Below are 21927 nucleotides of genomic sequence, written 5' to 3'. Positions count from 1 at the left end.
CAAACATGTGTACATGTATATGTCCTTGCAGTATATCCACCATTACTGAATAATCTCACTGCGGAACCTTGTCATGAACCAGGACTCCAAACCCTCATCCACAGAAGACCAGCCCAAACCCTTGACTTCAGAAGAAGAGGCTCTAGAGTTAACGAAAAGGTGTCACAAGACTTCCATGGGTCAGCTATTCTGCATCCAGAGGATGTTGTATTATGGCCCTCAGACTTTGAGGACTCAGACCATGAGGACACTAGCATGCCACAGCCACTCCAACTCTGTTGCAGTCTGAGATTGCTTAAACAGACCGGGACCCTTTAAGATACAAAGCCTGTCAGTGTGGAGGCAGGATGGATCAGCCTAAATGCCACTACATTCTTATTTAAGGCTTAGTCTTGCTCTGCTCTTTGTTGATACAACATACAGACAAGCCCATGTAGCTTCCACCCAAGAACCAATCAGAGCTTTCTATGGTGCTGTTCTAATCCTGTTCCTAAAACCTGACCTTGCTGATTCTTCCTGAAACCTGAACTTGCTGAAACACATCAATCCACAGGTGACCCTTCCAACCCAAGCATTACCAGTGCCTAAATGCCACTTAGACCTCAACACAACAGAGGCAGAACAAACCCCTGATAAACTGTTAAGGCACCTCAAGGTTTCTGAGAACACAGTATGAAAATCAGTGCCCTTGTGGTTTTAGACCTTTTGAAACAGACAACTCTTATTTAGCTCTTCCATCCACAAAAAACTGCAACAATACTTACACCTATGCAGACTTAACAGTATTTAAACTTAGGAAATTTAAACAAATGCAGCTTTTTTCAGCCAAACATAAGTGGAACATATACAAAATCCCTGGTTTTGTCACTCTATTTAAACCATCTCCCATGTCAGTATTATAAATAAAATTTAAATTTAGCCTTTCCAATACTTGGCATAAAACATGTGGGACTCATTCTTAAATTATCCTGATTTAATTTAATTTTTTAGAGCACAATTTTTACTAAAGTTAAGGCCAGGAAAGTGGGGGGGGGGGGGGAGGCTATGTGCCAAAGAACAAGAAGAAATAATCTCCAATATATTTTATCTTTTAGAAACATACAGATGGATACATGGTATATTGAGTAACTGAGGAATATAGTAGTCGGTCGAAGCAGTTTTATAAAAGAAAAACTGCTAGAATGTTTAAGATGAAAAGATAAAGAGAGAGCATATTCAGACGTAATGTTTTTCTGCCAGAAAAGAACACTGAAGAAGGAACCCTGTTGCGTAGAATAGCTGACTGTGTTATACAAGGATGTGGATTGTAACTCAAGAGATCAAAGATTATCCTATCCTAAGAACAGTGAAATTCTCAACTCCCTGGAAAGACTGCAGCTGTCTTTGATTTGCTGCAGAATCTCATTTCTTATTACATAATCAAATTGCAAGTTTTTCACAAATGACTTAATGTTTGCCTGCTGTCTAAGCTATGCCCTTCAGAGGCCTATATCAGATAGATATGTGTGGAGGAGCCTGTCAAAAATTTTAAAAAATGGCAGCCAAATATCAGTTTTGTTGAAGATGGAACAATACACTTGACATAGAACTACCAATGAAAACTGCAGCCCTGTGTCAAGTTTTCTCTCTGCCCCCTCCATACCATTTACCACACTTACTCGTGTCAAGGCGTGATCAGGTTGTGGGTTTCTCCACCCTCACTCTAAATCACCTGCCGCTACTGGTGAGGTAAATAAACAACACTAATAAATGTGCCTTAATGTTCTAAAATGAGAGGGAAAACTCCACACAAAGCTCTTTGGTGGGTGGGTGGATTCCATGCTGAGAGCAACATCTAGTTTCATCCTAAAGCCACAACATATCATAACTACGCTATTATAAACAAATTAACAGGTCCCATATTACAAATAGAAAACAACTTAATTCTTACTGTTTCACCACTTTTCCCAAGAATTCCTTGATCTCCCGTTTCTCCCTGTGAATTTAAAAAGCGAAACAATAACTTAACACACAACTTCACTTTTAAAGTGAGGGAACTTTCAATGTCTACTTACCACAAACAGATTATTTTCTGCACACTAGTGATTTAACATCACCAAGAAAAAATATTCTTTGTTTTGCAAATACGCATACTTTTTACAAGTTTATCATGCTAAAAAATTTATATGCTATCTTTTGTCATGATTTCAATTACCCAGGTATTTTTTTAAAAAGTACACTATACTATTTTTTGAAAGCGCAATATAGCCATGATTTCCCTCTATCTACCCCCAATTCCAATGGTCCTCCGGTCCGTGCTCATTGCACCAAACTGGCTATTATTTACAAATATGTGCATCTTCCATATCTACCATTCAGATACTGGGCAATTTGGGGTGGGGGTAGGTCCATGTTGAGCATAATATCTATTTTCACAAAACATCGAAATTATACAATTATCAAAAATAAAGTGATCTAATATTACTAGTGCCCCACTACAGACTATGGTTCTCTTTAGCCTTCTCCTTTTGTTTGACATCTCACTTCTCTGCATATAATTCCGGATTCATTCCTGAGCTAGAGGTAGTAGTTGAGGTAATGCTCAAGAGTGCTTTCTACCAGCTCCAATTGGTGAGAAGGCCACGGCCCTTTCTTGCATATTCATGGCTTCGTAACCACAAGGTTCAACAACTGTTATGTACTCTGCTATGTAGGGGTGACCTTGCTGGATGTTCAGAGGCTTAATCTAGTCCAAAATGATGTGGCTTGCCTTTGGGACCGGGGGGGGGGGGGGGAGAAGGATAAGCACATTGCACCAATGTTTCAGTGTCTGGCTCGCTGTTGCCTTCCAGACTCAAGAATAGGTATTCCTGATGACCTCTAAAGCCCTAACAACCTTGTGTTCAGCACACTTGAGAGACTGTCCATATCTTTATTTTCCATCATGGACAAAGATAGACCAGGAATACTCCTTTGAAGACGCCACTTATTCACCACATCAGATCGACAAGAGCATACAAAGAAATATTCATGGTAGTAGACTCTCAATTTTGAACTTCAGCTAGAAACTTGCTAAAACTCAACCCTATACATCTTCCAGAAGCAATATAAGATGCTTATTTAAACTGCCTTTTGTTAGTTGGGATAGGGAGGAATATTTAGCATTTTGTTACCTATCTAGAGGCCTTGGTATGGTGAGAGCTTCAAGCCCAAATAAATGAATATCCTCCGTTTAAGCATCCCTTGTTCTGTCGTATTAATCATTAGCTCAAAGCTTGCTTTGCAAGGGAGAAAGACACTAAATACTTGCCCCTGGTAACTATGCTCTATTCTTTAAGGCTGGCTTCATACATTTATTTATTTATTTTATTTACAATATTTATATACCACACCCCTTTCAAAATTTTGGAGCAGTGTACAAGATAAAATAGAATTAAAACAGAATAAAAACACATTAAAATAGATTTTTAAAAAGCAAAATGCAAAGTGAAACGTGGCTGGTCATCAAGGGAAGCTGGTAAAACTTACGACGACATTTTCAGGAGGCACCGAAAGGAATACAAAGTTGGCGCCTGCCTGACCACCAGAGGCAGGGAATTCTACAGGAGGGGGGCTACCACATTGAAGGCTCTTCCCCTGGTAGACTCCAATTGCATGATAGGTCTATGTGGAACCACCAGGAGCATGCCCTCAGATGACCTCAGTGACCGGGCAGGTTGATTAGGGGAGAAGGTGCTCTCTCAAGTATCCTGATCCCAAGTCGTTTAGGGCTTTGTACACTAGTACAGTGTAAATCTGGCCCGGTAGCAAATAGACAGCCAGTGCAGTTCCCTCAGCAAAGGACTTACATGCTGGAAAGGGGCAGCTGCAGATAACAGCTGAGCTGCAGCATTCTGCACTAGCTCCAGCTTCCGGAGCAGCTTTTAAGGGCAGCCCCAGATAGAGCACATGGCACTAATCCAATCTTGAGGTTACCAATGTCTGTACCACCATGGTCAAGCTGTCCCTGTCCAGGGGAGGCTGTAGCTGGCAAACCAGCCAAAGCTGGTAAAAGGCACTCCGAGCCCCTGTGGCCACTTGAGCCTCCAGCAACGGAGATGGATCTAAGACTACCCCCAAACTACAAACCTAATCTTTCAGAGGGAGTGCAACCCCATCCAGAATAGGCAATGAGCCTATCTCCCGGACTCAGGAACCACTCACCCACAGGGCTTCCATCTTGCTAGGATTCAGTCTCAGTTTATTGGCCCTCATCCAGCCCATTACTGAGTCTAGGCACTGGTCCAGGACCTGCACAGCCTCACCTGATCCAGTTGTCACAGGGAGATAGAGCTGTGTATCATCAGCATATTGATGGCATTTAGCTCCAAATTCCCTAATGACCGCTCCCAGTGGCTTCATATATGTTAAATAACATGGTGCAGACACTGGGATGTGTTGTGTGGCTGGGGGAAGGGGAGAAATGTGTGGACAAAATCATATGTGAAGATTGTGGGTAGTACCCAACTGTGTCACACTAGTGCTAGAGTAACTGGGTGAAAGCCCAGCTTTGTCCCATTGCCCTAGTTACACTGAGCAAGCAGTGGTTTACACTAGCGTAACGTCATTAGCGCTAGCTCTGGGACCCAGTTGGAAATTGCCCTATGTAAGTTTTACCAGCTACCTTCCTTAGGACCTGGTGTCAATCACATCTTGCCAAACTTTTGTACATATTTCAAAAAGAGATGTCCATGGTTTTTCTCTTATACTAGTATACATCTTGTGTGGAGAAAACATGTGAAACTGCCCTATACTTCTTTCTTAATTGGGTCAGGAAACTGCCCTCCCCAACCCCACCATTTTGATGGTCTACAAGTCAGAAAAAAGTAAGGGAAAAACTGTCCATTCTCTGACTGGAAACAATCCCTCTCAGGAATTCCTGAGAGAAATGTGCCAATCCATATTACCCCCCTCCCCCTGGTCTTTACCATCCATCAGGCTCCATCTCTGAATCTAGTACTATCTATATACTTGACAGGGCACACACCAAAAATTCGCATATCAGATTTTTATTTCTTTTGAAAGAGCAAATATCAGAAAAACATCAGCCCTACCTTTAGGCCTTCTGGTCCTGGTTCACCTGCATACCCTTTCCGACCAGGTTTTCCCTACGTTCAGATAATAAACAAACACTTTTGCTATTTAATGTTTTTTTAATCCAGAGTTCACAAAATAACCAGAGTTGCATCATGGCTGACATAAAGGCAACTTAGGGCAAAACATTTGTGCCAACGGGTGTGCATTTCCTCCAATTCCCCCCCTACTCAACAAAACAGCCACAGGAAACTACAATCAGGAAGAATGGTGAACGTAGAGGAACTTCTTAACCTTTTCCCCACCAGTCATTTTTTCCACCCACCTCCCAGCTGCTAGAATAAAATAGGAACAATCGAGGGGATTGTATTTTTGAGTGGAAAAATGGCCCAAAGAGAATGGTTAAAAAGCTTTCTTTTACAGGTCCTCCACTCAAGACTCCAGCTTCCTGTCAATGTTGTTCACTAATAAAATATTACACATGCAACAGCACATAACAAATAGTCTGGCCCCTAATTATAGTTATTATGGAGCTGTATTGTAACAGTGACTTAATTTCATAATGCTCACTCTGCTGTGACTGTTTTGGAAACCTACTGCTACTGAGAAGACACTGTTCGGCCAATAAAACCCACAACAGCAGCTCATAAACAAACTAATGAAGTATCTCTCTCACGACCATGATTCCAAACTTACTTATTTGGAATAAACTTCCTCTGAACACAATAGGATAGGATTCTAAGTAAATATGTTTTGGATCAAGCTGAAGAAGCATACTGAGAATACAGAGGAAAGAAACGGCTGACTTACAGAATTAAGCCGTCAGATAATATTCTCTGAAGTACTAAATAATCTGCTTTTAATACCAAGTTTTCCTTGGCTCAGTTTTCTTCCTGAAGATTTCAACTCTTGAGGCTTTACAGTTATGGCCTCGATTATTAGCTATTAGCCCATGGTAGCAAAAATAGAACCTTCCTGTTCAGAGTAGGGTGACTATATGAAAAGGAAGACAGGGCTCCTGTATCTTTAACAGTTGCATAGAAAAGGGAATTTCAGCAGGTATTATTTGTACATATGCAGAACCTGGTGAAATTCCCTCTCCATCACAACAGTTAAAGCTGCAGGAGCCCTTCCCAGAGTGACCAGACACAAAAGAGGGCAGGGCTCCTGCAGCTTTAATTGTTGTGATGAAGAAGGAATTTCACCAGGTGTTGTATGCATACAAATTACACCTGCTAAAATTCTCTTTTAAACACAACTGCTAAAGATACAGGTGCCCTTTTCTTCTATCCATATGGTCACCCGTAGTTAGATGCAGTATATCTCGGACTACCAGAGGCCAAAGACAAATTATAGGGGAGAACTTTCTCAAGTGTTGTTTGTGAGCTTTGCAAGGGCATATGGCTAGACAGTGGTGAACAGAAAGTGCTGGCCTTTGATCTGATCTTAGACACTTACTTTTTTTATTTACTTATTTTCAACCTGCCAAAAGACAAACATTCTCTGTGCAGACTACTAAAATCTAAACCAAGGAAACAATTTTGTAGCCCCATTGATGTAAGTGATAATGGGAATATTTGCACATAAATGGATTTGCAATTTTTGTTAATTAGCTGGACAAGCATAGTATAAGAACAGAGCTCATAGTGGGACTGTGAGTTCCAAGAGAGTTCAACTTCTTCCTAGCTTCACAAGTGAAACAACGGACATGCATACCAATGAATTGAATGCTAGCTCAGCCACCTGTTTAGCCTTCTACCCAAATTTTGAACAGATTATCTGCTTTTTAATATACATACATACATACATACATATATATATATATATATATATATATATATATATATATTTAAAAAATTGAAAAGGTGTTCTGGGGATTTAGAGGAGACATTGGTGATATCATGGCCATCAGTCAACTAGTGCTATATGCACAGCCAATTTAGCAATGCAGGATGCTGCCTTCTGCTAAGTGAAATTACTGGCCAGTCTAACTTACGTAACATTTTCTACACTGCCACATTCTCTTTGGAGTAGACTTTTTTTTTGCTTATATTACTATTTAAAGTCATATGTACTTTGATACATAAGTAAAAAATTATTATTATTATTTACTGTGGGTGGGTTTTTTATGTTTTGGAGTATTTTCTAGAAATCTATTGCTCTTTTCCAATTTAATGTACTGATATTTTAACATAAAAGATTAACGATTAAAGATTAAAGTTAACAATCGTTAATCAAATTAACGATTGTGCCCATGCTTCAGCACACTGAGCTGAGTTACAGTGACATAGTAATAACAATGCTTAGCTAAACTTTGCCACTGTTGATTAATTGGAATATAGAGGCTATTGTATCTATATGAGCAAAAGAAGCTTAAAGTAACAAAGAATATGCTGTATTACACACCGTGCAAACTAACGAGGTAATCCATGATCTTGTCACTAGACCAGAAAATGGAATTCTGGAATGGATTGAAGGTTTTAACCCCGTTCATGGAAATTCAGACCCAAATGTAAAATTATATTACAATGTGAATGTTTTAAACTTGGACTAAAATACATAAATTGCTTTAAATGTTAAAGTTTTTATGTTTTTAAATTTTGTATAGTGATTTTTAATGTTCAGTCTTTTATTATTATTATTTATTACATTTATATACCACCCCATAGCCGAAGCTCTCTGGGCAGTTTAAAAAAGTTATAAACAGTGAACATTAAAAACAAATATTCAAAATTTATAACCATAAAAAGCATAAAATACAAACAAAAACAGACTATATATATATTCATTTAAAAATAATATCCATTTTCGTCTTTGTAAACCGCCCAGAGAGCTTCAGCTACGGGGCAGTATATAAATGTAATAATAAGAATAAGAATAATAAGAATATCCTCAAGACTTTTCTCAGATTAATGTGTAACTTCTAAGGATTTGAAACAGTTTAAAGGCACAGTGAGATAAAGACGATGCAAGAGAGTGGAGGGGAGCAGCTTCATTTAAGTCAGGGGTGGGCAACACGTGGCCCTTGCTACCACCACCACCCACCAAATTTGGCAGCTGCAAATTGTGGTTTTTTTACAAAAAGAATAGCAATTTTAGGGCTATAGAGCACTAAAAGGATCAAATTTAGCTTGGTTGCATTTTTAAAAGAAATATTCAGAGTGCCCCTAAGACTGTTGCTCCATGGAGTCAGGCCCATGAAAGCCAGGGGAGGGGCATGGGTTCAAGGAGAGAAATTGGCCTCTGGACGTCCAGCAGATGCCCATCCCTAATATAAGGGAAGCAATTTCAATTGTTTGGGTTCCTGGAATACTAGGGGGAAGGTGGAAAAAGTGAAATAGTTAATTCCATATCAGGGAAAAAAAATCTAATTTTATATTCTAAATGATCTATACACATTTGAACAGATTAAGTGGCATTGTTTTCTTCGAGCACATAAACACCTTCTGCCTCCCACTCTGCATAGGATACTCATAAGCTCCCAAGTTTGGAGGCTTACGAGTAGCCAGGGCACATCCCATAGGACTGCATCCTAAATGTAGGAAGTAAAACAAATAAGGATAAAATCAGGTGAAATTAGATGCAACACTGTATTGCATTCAAGAACAGCAGTGGTAAACAACAACAACAACAACAGAACAAATTGAATAGTTTGATGTAAGACAAGTTTGAGAGTAGAAAGTTTTCAAAGATAACTCCAAGAAAGAGCTCAGAGACTACTTTAACAACAGGGTTATCTAACCTGAAATTCATCAGCCGAGTTATTTGAACTGAATTTTTTTTAATGCTTACACATATAATAAAGACTTAGTCTTTGCCACCCTTTTTTTTTTACCATATTGAATTTAGGAACATGCTTGCAATGAGAATAGTATATGAGCCATAGGTTGCTGTGCAAGGTGCACAGACATAAACAGAATGAATCTCCAGGAATTGTACTGTTACTAACAACTCCTTGGACACCTAAGGAGCATGTTTAGCATCTCTATCATCAAGAAAGGTCCCAAAGAAAGTACAGAAGTGTCTTTTTAGTGAGTTCTTTGCAAGATCTTAGAAAAGATCCAATGAATGGATGTATGGTATGGAATGAGTCAGTGGCAAGTTATATTGGGAATATAACCGGCAATATAATTGATGAAAGCATTTGCTTGGGTCTCACTTTTTCCATAAAACACATGTATTCTGCATCTCTGAAGGAACAGGCATACAAGCACTATATTTGAATACAAAATGTCTTTACTTAATTGGATTGACATTATTGTAGAGGTATAATACTATATATAATAACAAGTAATATCAAGACATAGAAGTATTATTTAGCAGTCTCCACAATCCTTAACACGTTATGTATTGTTTGCGGTCTTACACCTTAAAGAGTATGCAATGTCAAAGCCAAATTAGATGTGAAATTATTTGCACGGTTCTTAGTTGCATGAATATTTTTCAGAAGTAAGTATTAGTTGCAGAGGCAGGGGGGGGAAATCTGGTTTGGGAACATAGCAGGGGCAAAGAGTTAAAGCCTTCTTGCCCGTGTGCTGCAGTGTCTCTTGCCCCTGCCCACAGCAGAAAAAGAGAATCCAGAAATTTCTAATTACGTGGAATAGCTAGATTGGTCCTCAGAAAAGAGGCAAGGGCAAGAAAACATTAAATGCTGCTTCTTGGAATATGCTATTCCCATTTTAATGAAACCTTCATGTCCAAGGCAATATATCTTTGATGACCAGATGGTGGCAACAATCTTCAAGGCAGGGCTGTTTGCTTGTAAGCTTCTCGCAGGCACCTGACAGGTCCCTGTTAGAAGCAGAATCCTGGACTACATTGAGACATTAAATTTCTATACTGACTTTCTTCTGAAGAATGCAAAGCAGCTACTAAGCCTCACAACAACCCAGTGAGATTAGTTAGGTTGATATTAGTTAGTGATATAAGCAAGCCTACCTAGAGAGTATCACCAGTTTCCCCTGTCCAATCTCAATACGCTCCCCAATAAACCACAAGGAGATCTTATAACCTTTTAAAAGGTCACACAAAGTCTGTGACAAAATGTATATCTTCAACACCTAACACTGGACCACGCTGCCTATTCATGTGGGGGAACAGCTCCTCTGCGGCAGTTCTAAAAGTAGAATTTTCCATACTTACTCTTGGTCCAGCTCCACCAATAGGTCCAACAGGTCCTTCTTCTCCCTAAAATAAAATCAGGTTAGCATTTCTTCTTTCTTGGATATTGTGTTTATTTCAGATTGGGGCTGTGTATAGAGATAAACTTGAGAGATTTAAGATGCTCTTAAAGTTCCAGATACAGTACAACTCCCATCATTTAAAATTAGCATTCCAAGTATTTGATTAACCGGATTTACTGGGATCATCCAGGTAAACAGATACTGATTTATAGTAGGATCCTATTGTGCTCCTGATAGACAGCGGGCTTCAAGCAAGACTGATCCATGACATCTTGCTGCCTGAGGCGAAGAACAAGATGGCACCCACTCCCAATCTATGTAAAAAATCCCAATGAGATTGGCAGATAAATCTGTCTTCAACAGTGATATGACAGCATCCTCCACTGCACCTGAAGACAGCAAAGGAGCACAGAGCAGGCCACATAGGACACAGGTCTTTCCTCCACCTCCCTGTATCTGCCACTTGAGGTGACTGCTTCACTTTGCAATGGTAGGGCCGGCCCAGGCTCCAAGATCAGAGTCCTCCATCTAGTCAACGCCCTCCTGGCAAATTTCAGGAAGGGCAGGAGGGAGGTCCAAAGAAACAAAACAAATAAATTCAGCTAGACAGGCCTCCAAGCCATCTACCTCACTTACCGATAGTGGGTGGGACAACAAAAGAGAGGCTGTAGGATACTGGACTCTCCTCACCCTGCCCACAAGACTGCCTCCTTTCCTCCCTTCCCAAGCTCCTCTGAGGTCACTGTTGTGATCTCAGAAGAGCAGTCAGCACGGTGCTTTCCGCAGTGGCTGTGAGGGGAAGGGGGAACACCTCAATGCTGGTTTCCACTCTGAAAGTTGCAGGAGTGTCTATGGCCTTGGGAGAGGGATTCAGAATTTTTCTGTGGTCCCTGGAACACTCTCCCAGGGTCCATGGGATTGCTCTGTTAAGCCTATAGGGATATGACTTCATTTTCCATCTCCGTCTCGTTCCAGATAAATGATATTTTACTTTTAATACCTTTGAAAAACTTTGCTGTTAGAAAATGCCATGCATTCAACAACTTACAAGATTTCGTTCGAGTTATGCCTGCGTATCATTCTTCAGAATGCAAAACTTAATTCTTCAGTATATACTGCTAGTTTCAGCTCATCTAAACTTTGCATAGAAACCACATGAATAAGTAACACAGTGATGTGTAACCATTTTTACTCAATGCCTCCAAGTTTCTATCTTTGCAAACAAAAACAAAAACGATCACAGAAGTAAAAAATGGAGTCCAATTTCAATTTAAAAAGGTTTGCTATTGAGAGAACAATGTTACCCTCTTACCTCAACTCCTTTGGGGCCCAGTGGTCCTGGAGGCCCCCTGTCACCTAGAAATCCCTAAGTAACACACACCAAAAAATATTTAGATTAATTAACAAGTATGTTAAGCTAGAAAGAATAAGAGAGCAAAAGCTAAGAAGCATCACTTCTTTTTATTCTCCTAAGGTTTTTTATTATTATTTCCCTTAGGAAGCTTGAACTAGTAAATTTGTGGTCATTTGAATGTCTCTGTAAAGTGCAATATGCACACAATTATCTACATGTGCATTCCTGTTATAGTGGGAGGAAAGCTGGTAACCATTTCCTGGTGATGGTACTGACTTGGATTACTTGCTTGTAATGATCTGAGAGGTGATTTTATCACAAAAATAGCCACAGTGAAAAGGTTAACCATCCTCTCCACCAATTCTGCTCCTGTCATCAAATTCGCAACTACTTGAGATTACACTTTTTTTAAAAAAAAGTCGGAGAGAAGTCACAGATCTCCCAGTATCATGTGCAGCTTGGCTCTAAATGAGTTAATATTAAGAGGTTTGGATAAATTCACTACAAATATTATGTAAAGTTGTTGAAAAGGGTAAAACGTCAAAACTTAGAGCAGTATCCAGCGTTGTCCTTAAACTAGTGGGAACGACTCCTAGCAGAACAGAAAGGCAGCACTTGATAGCACAACTGGAAATTAGTCCAAATTGGTGTCTCTGGAATAGAAAAAGTCAGTAGAGCTCTGCTGACTTGTTCAATGCTTGAAGTGCAAGTTTGGGCTAGTTTCCAGGTTTGTGCCATGAAGTGTTAGCTTCCTGTTGTGCTACTGGTTATTCCTCCTAGCGGAAAGTGATTGGCACTGGCAGACTGCCAGAGTTGGATATCGCCCCTAAATTGTAAGTCTAGGTACTGTAGCAAAATAAATATTGCTAAATGGCTGTTGATTTTCCTTACAGAATACCTGTCAACAAACACAATATCACTATTAAATAGTTAACATGACGCAGACTGACAGTAGCCTTCTTTGTTATTTCAGGGCCTGAGACATTACTAATCCCAGTTTGTAAAAATAAGGGGGGAAATGTTTCCAGACTATCAAGATAATTAACTGAAGTTTCCATTCCTGGCCTAATATTTTTAGCTAAAAAAGAAAGTGAAGGTATTTTAGAGACTTATCAAGCATGCCAGGAAAAAAACCCAGGGACTCTACAAATAGACTTATGCACTATGCGTAGTATATAACTTTCTCTTAGAGGATTAGTACAGTTCTTAATCGTCATTTATATCTTGTAAGTAGTCCAAACAAAACACTAGAAAGTAGACGAAAGAAGCTATGAGCTATTTTCATTTTACAAGATATAATTCTCAAACAATAAGTACAGTGCAAGACATAAATAAATTGCATAATTAAACACTCCGCAAACACAAAAAAATACCTATATATGAAGGTGCCTGCTGAACAGATGAACTCCAATTCCCATTAGCCCCAGACAGCATGACCCATGGCCTGGGATGATGTGAGTTTTAGTCCAACATCATCTGAAGGGCCACGGATTCCCCACCCCTGCAATTAATGCCACATCTAGTTTGGTCCTTAGAAGAGGCATTTCCTCTCCTCTCTCACACAAAAGGGAATGCCTCTTCTAAGATAACATTTGCTACCTGCAGTTTTCATAAACGCTTGTTGTGAAGGTTTGAGGCCTACACAGGCTTGGGTTTGGTTTAAGCCTGAAGGCCCAAAAATCTCCTGATGGGAGGGGGCATTCCTTGAGTTTCATTTCCCCCCTAAAAGAGTTAAGTTTCATTTCCCCAGTTTTAGGTTACCTAATCATTTGGTTTCAGTTCTGGGGGAGGGTATGGAGTTAATGGTACAGGAGAGAGAGAGGAAGAACTAGAGAGGAGACTCTGAAGAACAGCCAGGAGAAGGCTGGAAGGGACTCTAGGCCAAAGCCTACAGGTGAAAGAGTAGCTAGGCTAGAGGAAACTCTGTCTTTATTTCTATTATTATTATTATTATTATTATTATTATTATTATTATTATTATTATTATTATTATTTACATTTATATACCGCCCCATAGCCAAAGCTCTCTGTGCGGTTTACAAAAGTTAAAAACAGTGAACATTAAAAACAAATATGCAAAATTTAAAACAATAAAAAGCATAGAGTACAAACAAAAGCAGACATTATCCAGTTAAAAACAATAGATTTGCAGCTCTAAAAGCATATGGACAGCCCCAGTGTGATATCAACATCTGTAAGTGTGGAAGGGGTCCCTCGTGAACATTTCCTGGGGGGCGTTGTCAAGCACAGGAAGAGTCCACCACAGTGACTGCCGGATTTTTTTTTATTTTTTTGTAAACCATAACCCTACAACCTTTCGCAATGAGAGCCCTGCAAGGACTGTTTAGATTTGCGCCCATCTGCTTGCGTGACAAGAAACTGGCCGCCTCAATAGGACTTTATGGGGAAATCCATAAAAATTATGACAGGGCGGGTTTAGCGTGAAGAACGGATCTCTAGGACCGAAAGACATCCAGGGCCAAAATTCCATTTCAACTCCCAAAGAGCTCTCCTGCCAGTAATGTTTAGGATAAAAAGCCAAGTTTGTCCATTCCAAAACACCCTCTTCAATGCTGCCTTTATGCTGGTCCCCCTCCATCTGCTGGGTCATAGCTAGCTAAATATGAAAGTGTGGTATCAGAATATAAGAAGAGCCATGCTGGATCCGACCAAGGGCCGAACGAGTCCTGCATCCAGTCCTCAAAGTGGCCAACCAGATGCCCCAATGGGGAACCCACAAGCAGAATATGAGATGCCTTTTAATAATGTTCTGCTTTTAATAATGTATTAGTTTTAAATGCTTTAATTATATGTATTTTATGGCATTTGCATTTATGTTGTACCCTGCCTCGATCTGGAGGGAGAGGCAGGTAACAAATAAAATTATTATTATTATTATTATTATTATTATTATTATTATTATTATTATTATTCCCTCAACTCGATCTGTGCACCTTTCCTAGGGTGACACTTTATGCTTTTAAAGTCTTATAGCTCTGTTTGAGTAAATACCTTAAGTTTATTTGTCTTTGCCTTATGTCATATAATCTAGTAAATATTTGTTGTTAAAACCTGGTGTTCAGGAGCGTCATTTACACTACGCCTAAACCCTAAACCCCACGGTACTAAGAGGGGAAGGTAGAAACTTGACATCAGATGAGAAGGGCTCTTAAAGAGGCAAAACATCTTTAAGGAGCAGATCAAGGGATCCAGATAAAGGAGGGACCTTGACACTTGCATTTAAAAAAAATTAAAAGATAAAAATAAAACTGTTTCCTGATTCACTGGGGGCACCTTTTTAATCAATTGAAATGTTTTAAATCAATTAATCTGATGGATGCATTCCTGATGGTGATGAAAACGAGTTTATGTTATGCATGTCCTTCACTGTTTCTGTTGGGATAGAGACCAGAGACACTAGCTGCAAGCATAACCCAAGGGAAAATATACATGTATGCACAAAATCCACCACCAATAGTTGTAAAACTAATGAAATGGAAATACTTTAAAATATGTTAGAGTGTTGATCATCAAACAGCCCAAGGTCAAATGTTTTACAAAATGTTTACAAGCTAAAGTGTATGCTTAGACCACAGTCCATAATGATACCATTACACCATACTAGGGAATTACATCTGTTGGTTTCTGTAGGGATTTGGGGTGGAGGGTGGAGGAATCCAGCCAATCTAGTATTTGCAGACAATATAAAACATGGATATGTTTCATTCATAAAGGGTCGACATCTTAGACTAGTGTCAACACAAAAGGTCTGTCCTGCTTTCTTGGCAGTTAGCTTACATTTAACTTCTGTGGAAGCTTAGAACAGAAGAATGAGGAAAAGAGAAGCTTAGTGAAACAGTCTTCCAAAAATAAAAAAGAGAGGAAACTCCTCAAAACCACAGTCAACATAAGACAGCTGGGAGCGCTAAAGCTGAACATTTCCAGTTTCATGTAGGCCGGGGCTCTTCATATATTATGGACTGTGTAAAAGCTTTTCCATTTCAGTAACGCTCATATCAAAAGTAAGCCACCAATTTTCTCTGATTAGAGACGGCTGTCCAAGCTCTCCAAGAGCCAAGAACACTATAGAGACCATGAAGTCTCTTCATACAACTTATTCTTATATCAAACAGAATCTGAAGCTTCCAGCTAACTAATCAGCATTTTGGCAGCAAGATTTGAGTGAATAACAATCAACTAGCATACCAAGATTTCGGGTAGAATACTGAATATTTAGTGGGGGGAAATGTGAACATAGTTCCTGATCTGAAATATTTGTAGCCGTATAAATGCCTACAACATTGCCATAACAACCAACACTGGAACTTGCGTGACTGAACTTGCAGAGTGGTTGGTATGAAATTGTTACAGAAGGCTTGCTTCTCTCTAGTTCTTATGCTCATGGGATGTCAATCAGGCAATACAAGATATATTTGGTTTTGATATAGGAGAAATCTAGGGCCTATTCATATGATCATTTCATTCAATGGCAGCCATGGGTTTTGGTCACCTTGTGCCATCTTCCAAATGTTGATCACACACATGCTGACACCCTGTGCTTTCAGCTTTCGGCACTTGATCTAGATTCAATTCAAAATCTCTTTCCGGCAGCTCTTGGGAGTATCTTCAAATAGTCAATAGACTTCTTTGTCAGGACCACCCCGCAACTGGCCTTGCTCGAGATGCAACTGGAATTACCTTGGCTTTCCTATCCTCACTGGATCCAGTGTCCCGGGAGCCTATCCAAAAAGAAGTAGGAAGAAGCTGCCGAGAGTTGGCCAACATTCATTCCTAGAAGGTTACTTTGGAAGGGGTTCCGTCTTCTGACTCCAGCTATGTAACAATTATAATGGTGCTGCTCCATCAATGTTCTAGATATGGTTATATGTTAGTCCTTCAACTATAAAACAAGGATACCAGTACCTGGACAGGGAATCCCTATAGAGCAGGCCATGTGTACCATCTGCCTTTTTTCTGGACTGTCGTTCCTTACTAGGACACCAGAACTATTGCTGGCAATAGCTTAGGAAACTTTTAACAGCTGTAAGTGAGCCTCTAGGATTGAGGCTCACAGCTCTCTGGTAACACCATCTTTTTTGCTGACTTCTGTGGGTTATACAGGGTTCTGGACCTGCTCCTTTTTCAGTGTGGTTACATCCTGAGCCAGGAGATCATAGACTCACAGTCTCAATAGTAAGCTGGCCTTTGGGCATACTTATTACATATAGAATAGTGCCAAAAGGTATGTAGGAATTCATCTGGCTTCAGGGATCCCTTGATGTGCAAGTGGTTTCTGAAAATGGCAGGGACAGGATTACAACCCTTGTTGAAATTTGTCTCATCCCAGTAGGTCCTGCTACCTCTGAACCAAACTCTGCTTTGGCTTTAAAAAGCATAATGTAAAGTTCAGTATAGCTGTGAGAAGGTGCCTGCCATAGGAGCGTATCACTGTTTAACTTTCCAGCTAATTACAGGCAAGAGGAAAGATAAAATCCAAAAGAATAAATATGCCTAATCATTTTAGCCTTCTGCTGATTTCTAATAACTTCAGCCTTGGGCTGATTTCTGAGTTATCGCCAGAGAGATCTTCCATGGGAAACAAGCTAGAGGGGAGGAAGGTCGTTTAAGGGGACGTTTCAGCTCTCAGCATCTAAATCACTGTATCTATCTCTCTGTCATCCATTCCTACAGTAGGAAGCAATACAACTCGCAACATCCTGTATCTTTTCTGATGAATGGTTGTTTGCATTCCTCACACCTAATAAGACACAGCAGTTGTGCATATGTGCTCCCTGAGAGAAGTGCAGTTATCTGTAAAGATTAGCAATTTTACTTTTGTTAAGATCTAGTATTTCTCACAAGACCTTAGAATTAAACAGACAGTAACCAGGTTTGAACAACATGCTGTGGCTTGCTGTGGGTTATTTAACCCATGACAAGCCACGTGCCTACAGGCATATCCAGTCCCTGGTTGGCAGTTCTGTCATGCAAACCTGCTGAGCATGGATTGTGTGAGGGTTAGTCCTCACATAATCATAAAGCAGACCATGGGTTATGTGAGGGTTGTTTAATTCTCACATAACCCATGTTCACTGAGTTCACATGACACAACAACTCCTGAGCAGGGGTTGCTTATTCAATATGGCAGCAACACGCACCCCACAGCCATTTAACCCATGCTGGGCAGTTCTGTCATGCAAACAGCCCCAGAGATTTCAAAGTAAATAATGTTTTGCTCTTTGTACAAGCAAATATTATCCTGCATTATGAACAAATGTTTAATAAAACTTCACATAGTCCTACCTTCGAGCCTTCAGGGCCATTCAGGCCAGGAATACCAATATCACCTGGAAAACCCTAGAATCCAATAAACATATATATTCAGTTACAAGTCCAGTAACTGTGTGGAAAAGGTGAATTTTGAGCATGGACTTTCTTAATTTCACATTATACATTTTCTAGGTTCAGTTAATATTATTTAAGAAAATAAATAAAATTATATCAAACCTTTCCCTATTAGGCATAAATACCTCTCATAAACAAGATTCCTCGTGTTTCCTGTGAAAAGTAAAAGCTGTTGTAGAACTCTTTCTCCATTCCCTTCCCTTTCTGTAATGGTACATATGGTGAGGTTTCCTCTGTTTTGTTACAGAAGGGGAACCAACCAATCTCGAATTGCAATCCTAAATCCTAGATCTATTGGCAAGAGGAGGTTAGGATGGTGCAGAAGTGCCTCCCCATTGGCAAGTGACCACTCCAGAAGCCCCAGCTATGCTTGTGGAAAGTTCTACAAGTGTAAATCTACCAGTGGAGGTTTTCTTGCAAGCAGTGGGCCCCAAAACGGGGCACTCTCAAAGTGGAGCATGGCAGGTTTGGATCCTAAATCAGCAGCTCTCTCACAAGGAACATAGGAAGCTTGTCTTCTAATAGGTCAGGCTATTGGTACATCTAGCTCAGTATTGTTTACACTGACTGCTAATGGCCAGCTATTCAGGATTTGAAGAAAGGGCCTTCCCCAGCACTATCTAAAGATGCTAGGGATTGAACCTGAGACCCTGAGCATGCAAAGGGATGTAGCTCTACCACTGAGCTATGTTCCTTCTGCATAAATCCTGTCATCTATGAGTTTCAAAGTATAGAATAATGTACATAATTTCAACATGATTACGTAATTGTTTTATGACTAAGTAAACATCTGCTAATTTCATAAAGCCTTGAATAAAGCTTCAGAAAACCAAAGAAGATGGCCCAACAACCTCAATAAAACCATTTTAGAAGTAATTAGAAACACTGGATCCAAAGTGCTGCTTAGGCTCATGCAAGCAGGGTGAGCTAGCAAATTGGAATGTTTGACTGCTTTTCTTTGAACAACAGGGTCCTGCTGCAAACTGCTTTTAAAAGTTCCCTCAATTTAAAATAAGTTTGCCTTGTGGCATTTAGGGGTGTAGATAAGGTTCCTGCTGGAGGAGAAACAACTACAAAGGCTCCCTTTGATTCACGGATCTAGTTTCATCGTTCCTCGGTTACTATTACTCTTCAAATCTTTATTTTTACCTTGCAAAGTAAATACTGTCACGTATGGCTCAGCTAGTTTAAATGCATTACAATACCTGATTATTTGGCCATGTCATGAATGTTGCCAGTACTACTTCCCAAATGAATGTCTACAGGTGTTTTGGATGATAAATACAGTAATACTACTTTAAAGCAATATTAGTATATTGCTACTGAAAACATGGAACAGCCTCTATGCATTTGAACAAAAAATAATGCTCCACAACATGCCCAGATACATTTCTGTGAGCAGGCCTGGACAAAATGAGAAAAGACTTTGTCTTGGTTTATATATTCCAAAGCCTTCACCCCGTCACAGCAACTGTGTGAAGGAAGCAACGTATGTGACAGATGATCTGCACTGACATTTTGCTTCCACAATTTCTCTCCCACCAGAAATGAAAAGGAAAGAAAAGGAATAGCAAGGAAAAGAAAAGAGGAGGGGATAGCATGTGCACAGGGCCTTGTAATGTGCAGATATCAGCACGGAAATCCCAGCTCACAAAATTACGTCTTCCACACAGCTATAGTCTAGGGCTGGTCAGTGCAGATGGGTTTTGAATGCAGGAAAACAGGTAGTAAGCCCTGAGTAATGAAACAGAACCTCATGTGGACACAGAAAGCTGTGCAAGGCAATTTAAATAGTGACATATTTCGTTATAGAAAAAGGAGGCTTAAAAAACAGAAATGTTCTATAGATAAATAGAAAGAGTTTTTAAATTTCCCAACCTTAAAGCAAAATTGGAGAGTGAGGGAACAGGGCTTTATGTAATAAACAGTGACCAGATGTGTCTTATTTTAAGGGAATCTGTCTTATTTCAGAAGACCACAGATCCACAGTTCCCATGGTACCTCTTATTATTGGAATTTCAATCTGGCAACCCTAATGTAACAAGCCTTGCTTTGGCAATATAGGTCAAAGCATTTTAATTAACTAAAATGCCTATGGGTTATAAGCACTTGAGAACTGAGAGATTCAAAACAATCTCCCGTTTTCTTTATAAATATTAATACATGAGATTATAGAGAGAACACCAAAACACAAAATTGATAACTAACTAACAGCTGTTACCATTTTATAAAAAGTAATACTAAACAGAAGTTCCTGGGCATCCCAGAGTTTGCAGTACTGTCTTTAGAACCTCCAAATGTCACAGTATGAGATGGAATATGGCTTGAAAGCAAACCTTTTTGGAACTAAATAATGCAGCAAAACCAGTGATGTATATGCAAGAGACCTGCATTTTGTTACTACCAATTATTCCTCAAATGAAACATCCCTCTTTTACTTTGTAATTCCAGAGTCCTGAGCACAAAACATATGGCAGCTGACTCCCAGATGGTTTACCATTCTGAGAGAATTATGCACGCAATTACAGATCAAAATTATTTATGGATTAAATGAAATATTTGTTGAAAATAATGACTAATGTTTTCTTAACTCCAGATGCAGTCTGTGGAGAAGAGCTTCCCAAGGAAACAATAAATCCAGCTTTGAAAGAAGCTTGTGGGATGCAACGGAGGGGTTTCTCTAATGAAGGTGAAAGAGCCCAAGAAGAACACAGAGTTTTTGCCATAGCTTGCAAGGAAGCCTTTTCCACACAGAGGTCTCTGGATAGTGCCACTAATCATATGGGTTACCAATAAAGCAAACATTAACAATTCACCTGGTCTTATAAAACTCATTTGAACTGCAAAAAATAAAATCGTCAGGCACAGCTGCCAAAATGTACTTAGGCAGAGCCAGGAGTTTGCGTGTCTCTTCAACGAAGAGGCCTTCTCCACTCCGCAATGCCATATCCAAAAATGCTTCTGAAAATCATCAGTGCAACATAGCAGCTTACAGGTCTGCGCTTTGAAAAATACCAGTCCAAACACTCTTTCTGCGCAGAGAACTAGTTGTGGGGCTCTTTGGATCCGAGCATTAGATTATATATATATATATATATATATATATATATATATATATATATGCCCCATAAACAGCACACGTCTATTTACTGTACTGAAATTAGATACCTAGGGTTGACACTTAAATGTTATATATTTAGAATTATAATTTTAAGCATTATAGAATTTATCATTTTTGCAATACCACAAGTAGTAACAATATATGTGCCAAATAATACATCTAGTTTAAGCAAGTAAATCTGCTTCATGGCTCTTACCAATTAAGTCAATTTAAATATATTGGCAAAAACTGGCAAAGGAGGGTTTTGAAGGTATGGTAATTCCAGTTTCCTAGTTCAGAGACAAAGTATATAAACATACTCTTTTCCTAGCAGGCACCGCACAACAGCTGCATTAAGTGAAGAATAAGTGTTGACTATTTATTTATTTATTTTATTTGTAATTATTTAATTTCTTCTGTGGAATTCCTGGCAAAGTTCCCAAGAGGTCTGCCATCCAGGCACTTAGCAGAGCCAGACCTGCCTAGCTTCAGCAATCTTGGTACATCATGGGATTTCAAACCATGTTCTGAAACTATAAAGGCAAAGACCGGTCCGGACGACATGCTACGGCTCATTGTGGGTTATTTATTTAACCCATGATGAGCCACTGTGCCTGTGGGCAACAGGTTGCATATCCAACCCCCACTTGGGGGTTGTCGTGTCATGCAAACCTGGCAAGCATGGGTTATGCAAGGGTTAAAAATCCTAACCGTATCCTTTAAACAACCCTCTCAAAAAAATAAAACAGACCATGGTTGTTTAATGTCGCATAACCCACGCTCGCTGGGATCTCATGACACGGCAACCTCCAAGCTGGGGTTGCGTATTCAAA

The 21927-nt window shown here is 39.6% G+C and overlaps 1 protein-coding gene across 1 annotated transcript in view; it reads right to left on the bottom strand.

Moving 5' to 3' along the window:
- Positions 1-21927, bottom strand: part of COL24A1 (collagen type XXIV alpha 1 chain) — a 254996-nt gene that overhangs the window by 104572 nt on the left and 128497 nt on the right. The window contains exons 20-24 of the mRNA XM_063136778.1: positions 17893-17946; positions 11548-11601; positions 10195-10239; positions 5073-5126; positions 1931-1975 (exon numbers count right to left, since the gene is read on the bottom strand). Of these exons, the coding sequence (XP_062992848.1) occupies positions 1931-1975; positions 5073-5126; positions 10195-10239; positions 11548-11601; positions 17893-17946 (252 nt within the window). The remainder of the gene's footprint in view (positions 1-1930; positions 1976-5072; positions 5127-10194; positions 10240-11547; positions 11602-17892; positions 17947-21927) is intronic.

This window comes from Elgaria multicarinata, chromosome 1 (genome assembly GCF_023053635.1).
Source record: "Elgaria multicarinata webbii isolate HBS135686 ecotype San Diego chromosome 1, rElgMul1.1.pri, whole genome shotgun sequence".
NCBI classification, from domain to species: Eukaryota; Metazoa; Chordata; class Lepidosauria; order Squamata; family Anguidae; genus Elgaria; species Elgaria multicarinata.
This window is presented reverse-complemented; position numbering and strand designations above follow the sequence as displayed.